The sequence below is a fragment of the Electrophorus electricus genome, chromosome 10, assembly GCF_041902795.1.
Source record: "Electrophorus electricus isolate QZ-2024a chromosome 10, ASM4190279v1, whole genome shotgun sequence".
Classification (NCBI taxonomy): Eukaryota; Metazoa; Chordata; class Actinopteri; order Gymnotiformes; family Gymnotidae; genus Electrophorus; species Electrophorus electricus.
Genome location: NC_137506.1, coordinates 31,549,777 through 31,555,776, shown reverse-complemented (window position 1 = coordinate 31,555,776; position 6,000 = coordinate 31,549,777). Strand labels below are relative to the sequence as shown.

The following is a 6,000-nucleotide window of genomic DNA, read 5'->3' as shown; positions in this document are numbered from 1 at the left end:
AAAACACTAAGGACCTTCTTTATTAAAACACTGTTAATCAGAAATATCTTGATGGTGTACAGTCAGGTGCCAGAGTCCATCTGTTGTCATACACAATTTAAATTTCAACAATGACACAAACACATGTTATGCTGTTGTCCTTGATACACTCACACCAGCCAGTAGTGCTGGAAATGGGTTACATTTACATAATTTATCTGACACTTTTATCCAAAGCAACTTACAATTATGACTGAGTACAACTTGAGCAATTGAAGGTTAAGGGTCTTGGTCAGGGGCAACTTGAAGGAGCAACCATGCACTTACAAATCAAGTACCGTAACCACTGAGCTACCACTGCCCGAATATCTGATAGTAATGCGGTGGTCAGAAACAGTCGCTAATACACTGCAAGGAGATAGATGGCCGATGGACTGTAAACGCACACTTCTGAAATGCACTTAAAGGTCATTAAGTGAACAGTGAGTGGAGGTGTGGGTAATTCTGCTTGTTTGTAATCAGACCCTGATAGGGAATCTCAGTAAACTTTAGCAACTGTCTTCCAGGAGCTGTTAGTAAACTCACCCTCTCATTCCTCCCTCTTGCAAACACATATCCTTTCATGGCATAATTCACAGTAGTTACTGGATAATATACCTTAAGAATAATAATTTAATAATACGTCTGGAGTTTAAAAGCTATCCAACAGGTTACATATAACTGTGCCAGAGTACAGTTTTGGGACACACTAGGTAAGCGCTGCAGCAGAGCACACAAGCACACACAATGGTCGGCTAAGACGAGGTCAGCAGAGACAGGAAGCGCACAGAACGCCCCTCTAATGCCCCAGCGCCTCTCTCTAATGCCCCAGCCCCTCTCTCTAATGCCCCAGCCCCTCTCTCTAATGCTCCAGCCCCTCTCTCTAATGCCCCAGCCCCTCTCTCTAATGCCCCAGCCCCTCTCTCCAATGCCCCAGCCCCTCTCTCTAATGCCCCAGCCCCTCTCTCCAATGCCCCAGCCCCTCTCTCTAATGCCCCAGCCTCTCTCTCTAATGCCCCAGCCCTTCTCTCTAATGCCCCAGCCCCTCTCTCTAATGCCCCAGCCCCTCTTTCCAATGCCCCAGCCCCTCTCTCCAATGCCCCAGCCCCTCTCTCTAATGCCCCAGCCCTTCTGTCTAATGCCCCAGCCCCTCTCTCTAATGCCCCAGCCCCTCTCTCCAATGCCCCAGCCCCTCTCTCTAATGCCCCAGTGCCTCTCTCTAATGCCCCAGCCCCTCTCTCTAATGCCCCAGCCCCTCTCTCTAATGCCCCAGCCCCTCTCTCCAATGCCCCAGCCCCTCTCTCTAATGCCCCAGCCCCTCTCTCTAATGCCCCAGCCCCTCTCTCCAATGCCCCAGCCTCTCTCTCTAATGCCCCAGCCCTTCTCTCTAATGCCCCAGCCCCTCTCTCTAATGCCCCAGCCCCTCTCTCCAATGCCCCAGCCCTTCTGTCTAATGCCCCAGCCCCTCTCTCTAATGCCTCAGCCCCTCTCTCCAATGCCCCAGCCCCTCTCTCTAATGACCCAGCGCCTCTCTCTAATGCCCCAGCCCCTCTCTCCAATGCCCCAGCCCCTCTCTCTAATGCCCAGCCCCTCTCTCTAATGCCCCAGCCCCTCTCTCTAATGCCCCAGCCCCTCTCTCCAATGCCCCAGCCCTTCTCTCTAATGCCCCAGCCCCTCTCTCCAATGCCCCAGCGCCTCTCTCTAATGCCCCAGCCCCTCTCTCCAATGCCCCAGCGCCTCTCTCTAATGCCCCAGCCCCTCTCTCCAATGCCCCAGCGCCTCTCTCTAATGCCCCAGCCCCTCTCTCCAATGCCCCAGCCTCTCTCTCTAATGCCCCAGCTGTTCCTGCCATTCTGCCTGTCCTGTGGCATGCTCCCCAGTGCCGTCACACTGCCATAGTGCTACTCAAATGACTATGAGGTGTTGTTTCCGATGGATTCAACTTAACCTCCTCCTCATTCACACTGGCCATGACACGCTGTTGAATTTAACTTCCTCCACACACACACACACACACACACACACACACACACACACACAAAGTTCACTCTAGCCTAGTAAAGACAGTGCCTTTATACTCACAGAATGCAGATATGTTGCATTATAATCCGCTGGTGTGTGTGCCTATGTGTTTGTATATGTGTGGGTGTGTGTGCGTGTGTGGGGGTGCATGCGTGTGTGTGTGTGTGTGTGTGTGTGTGAGTGTGTGTGCGCCTATGTGTATGTGTGTGTGCATGCATATGTATGTGAGCGTGTGTGTGAGCGTGTGTGTGTGTGTGTGTGTGCGCGTGTGAGTGAGAGAGACTGACCTTGGTAGCTGCATCGACGCTAGCCCCCAGTTTGAGGAGTTCTGACACCACCTCCACATGACCTTCTTTAGATGCCAGGTGCAAAGCATTCAGGCCATTCTGAAACACCAAATCACAGCGTTAGACACCACCACAGCACACACGCTGCTCCCGGTCAACCAGGAGGAACCGGAATTCACTCCACTCCACTTCCACTATTGATTAGTTTTATTATATAAAGTTTATTTCCCATGAAGCAAGTTAGGAGTCTTAAAAGTCATTTGTTTTTTTTAAGATCTGTGAGTTAAATTAATTGTATTATTTTTTGACATAATCTATTAACTTTGCTTAAATTTAATTCCAATTTTGGTACAAATTATTCCGATTCAATTATTTAGGAAAGGAAGAGCAATACATACCTCTTCTTCCACTTAGTGAATTACAATTTATTGTCCCTGGTGGATAATATAACATCTTGGTAGTAATAAAAATACCATTATAAATAGCAGGAACAATCTGACTAGCAGTGTGACTAGTAGTGGAAATACCAGTAGCAGTACTAGTGAGAGTAACAGTAATAGTAGCAGTAGCAGTGTGAGTAACATTAACAGTAACAGTGGTGGAGTGAGTCACAGTAATAGTAACAGTAGTAGTGAAACACAGTAATAGTGTGAATAACAGTAAAAGTAACAGTAGTAGTGTGACTCCCAGTAATAGTAACAGTAGTGGTGTGAGTAACAGTAACAGTAAGAGTAACAGTAGTGGTGTGAGTAACAGTAACAGTAGTGGTGTGAGTAACAGTAACAGTAACAGTAGTGGTGTGGGTAACAGTAACAGTAACAGTAGTGGCATGAGTAACAGTAACAGTAGTGGCATGAGCAACAGTAACAGTAGTAGTGTTAGTAACAGTAGTGGTGTGAGTAACAGTAACAGTAACAGTAGTGGTGTGAGTAACAGTAACAGTAGTGATGTGAGTAACAGTAATAGTAACAGTAGTGGTGTTAGTAACAGTAACAGTAACAGTAGTGGTGTGAGTAACAGTAATAACAACAGTAGTGGTGTTAGTAACAGTAACAGTAGGAGTGTTAGTAACAGTAACAGTAGTGGGGTGAGTAACATTAACAGTAACAGTAGTGGTGTGAGTAACAGTATAACTGACTCACCTGGTTGCAGATGTTGATATCAACTCCGCTCTTTAAGTAGTCCAAGGCCTTCTCCAGATTACCAGCCCTCGCTGCCCGCAAGTAACTCGCATTACTGTCCGACTAAAGAGACAGAAAGGGAGAGAGACACACAAAAGGTTAGCTCAGCGTCCACTGAGCTCATACAGCCTGAAGTTGGAGACTGTACAACCATACACTGGGATTGACATGGGGACATTCTACCAGGTATAGTCCTGCTTCCTACAGCAGAGACACAGAGTCCTCCCTCCATGTCCACATCAGCGCTCTGTCTCACACACTCTCATAGAATCATAACATCTCCACTAAGATAAAGACCTTCAGGCTTCCTTACAGGACCATCAAATTCATACCAAAGAACGGAGGGAAATCACACACAAACTCGGAAAACATGCTGGAAATGACAGGGAGGTAACCTGCAGTCCTACAGTGGATCCATCTCGGAAAGGCTGTCCAAAAACGCGTCAAACCAGTAAACAAAGACAAGCCAGAAACCCTCATGTGGGGTGGGTGTCTCTCATACAAATATTCATCATTTTACTCCAGGAAAATGCAGACCAGACAGAACCTCAGAAGTCCAAAGTACAGAATAATGAGCTCCTTTTAGGGGAAGTTTCTTGTCAACACATTTTCTCATGCAAATCTCTGTTCAATATCCAAACAACCCTTGTCTTCACCTGTGACAGTCTCCATTTTCTGTTTTAGTCTTTAGCTGACTGACAGTAAATGATGGGGTGTCCTTTAACTTGTGTGTGTGTGGGTGTGTGTGTGTGTGTGTGTGTGTGTGTGTGTGTGTGTGTGTGTGTACACATTCATGTGCATTGCCTCTAGCTCAGTATTACCATCTTAATTTGGGTTTGGGTACATCACATTTGGCACAAATGAACACACAGCAAGTTCCTTCACCTCTATCTCTATCTCTCACACACACAGACACACACACAATGTGAGATTTGATCCGCAATGGGATATTCCACTGGGATTTGCCCTAAATGAGATGCGACTGATTCTATCTAATTATAGCCCCCCAGTAAAGTTCCGTGCAAGGCGACCGCAACCATAACCACCAGCTCCACCAACCTCTGTGAGCGCTTTGGTGTGTGTGTCTGTGTGTGTGTGTGTGTGTGTGTGTGTCTGTGTGTGTGTGTGTGTGTGTGTCTGTGTGTGTGTGTGGGGGGGGGGGTGTTTATGTGAAACTACTGCAATATATAATCTGAACCACGAGTGTAGTGCAGGCTACTCAAATTACAGCAGAGAGATGAAAGACATGGAAAACCAGACGGAAGAAATTCAGTACAAAGAATTTTGAAGAAGCTTCAAACCTATGAGAGGATAGATAAGTGAATTTGTATGCATGTATGTGTGTGGGGGGGTGTTTGTGTAAGAGAGAGAGAGAGAGAGGGAGAGAGGGAGAGAGAGAGAGAGGGAGAGAGAGAGAGAGAGAGAGAGAGAGAGAAGCAGGGGGAGGGGGTGTTCTTGTTAATAAACTCTGAAGTACATTAGCTGTAGTCACGCTGCTGACCCCAGAGGTTTAACTGCTGCTTTCAGGAGGGAGCGTGCAGTGTGTGTGTGTGTGTGTGTGTGTGTGTGTGTGTGTGTGTGTGTGTGTGTGTGTGTGTGTGTGTGTGTGTGTGTGTGTGTGTGTATGTGTGAGTGTGTTTGTGAGTGTGTGTGTGTGTGTGTGTGTGAGTGTGTTTGTGAGTGTGTGTGTGTGTGTGTGTGTGTGTGTGTGTGTGTGTGTGTGTGTGTGTGTGAGTGTGTGTGCAGAGAGAGAGGGAAAAAGAGAAGGAGAGAGGGGGCTCTAAGAACACACAAAGGCTCTGCTGCCTAAAGTTTTGGATTACACACACACACACACACACACACACACACACACACACTTTTAGTTAAATGGCATACAGAAGTGATGCCCTCCTCTCTCTCTGTACTGTTCAGAGTTTCCCACTTAGAGCACTTCAACCCTCCCATGCTGTAACTGCTATGAGGCTTCTGGGAGAACACAGCCACTGGTAATTAGGCAGAATGTTCTACCCAGAATGTCTAGACCTTTAACTAATTACCAGTTCTGGTATATTTAAAAAAATCACTAATGATGCTTTCAACACCAAAATGAAAGTTAGTTATAAAACATTTGGGTAGGTATGCTTCCTGAACTTCCTGAATTTAGTCTGTTTGGATAGGGGTGTAGACATACCAAATTGATGGGATTAAATGTTTTGATTTCCAAAATATTAATTATTTCTGGTTCCCTGGTATACTTCATTATGCAGAACAAGACCTGCACCATCTTTATCTACAGGTAGTTCCAGTGCCACTCTCTGGGTGGGGCACCGTGAGGCTGATAAGTGCCCACCTGTCTGTGGACCTCCCCATCCGCGCCACAGACAACCAAACACCTTTGCTCCCATTGTGCCTGTGTGCCCATTTTGTCTTGGCGTGTCCATTTTGATTAGATGTGTTATCGGTTGTTGTTAAAGTGTTTTTCCTGTTCCTCGTAGATTTAAGCTACGATG

The 6,000-nt window shown here is 46.6% G+C and overlaps 1 protein-coding gene across 40 annotated transcripts in view; it reads right to left on the bottom strand.

Annotated features, from left to right (window-relative positions):
* The window catches only part of ank3a (ankyrin 3a), a 128,144-nt gene that overhangs the window by 71,071 nt on the left and 51,073 nt on the right, over positions 1–6,000 (bottom strand). For all 40 annotated transcript variants that reach the window (XM_081721209.1, XM_081721219.1, XM_081721204.1 and 37 more), the window contains 2 exons: positions 3,470–3,571; positions 2,328–2,426 (listed from right to left, as the gene is read on the bottom strand). In XM_081721209.1, the coding sequence (XP_081577335.1) occupies positions 2,328–2,426; positions 3,470–3,571 (201 nt within the window). The remainder of the gene's footprint in view (positions 1–2,327; positions 2,427–3,469; positions 3,572–6,000) is intronic.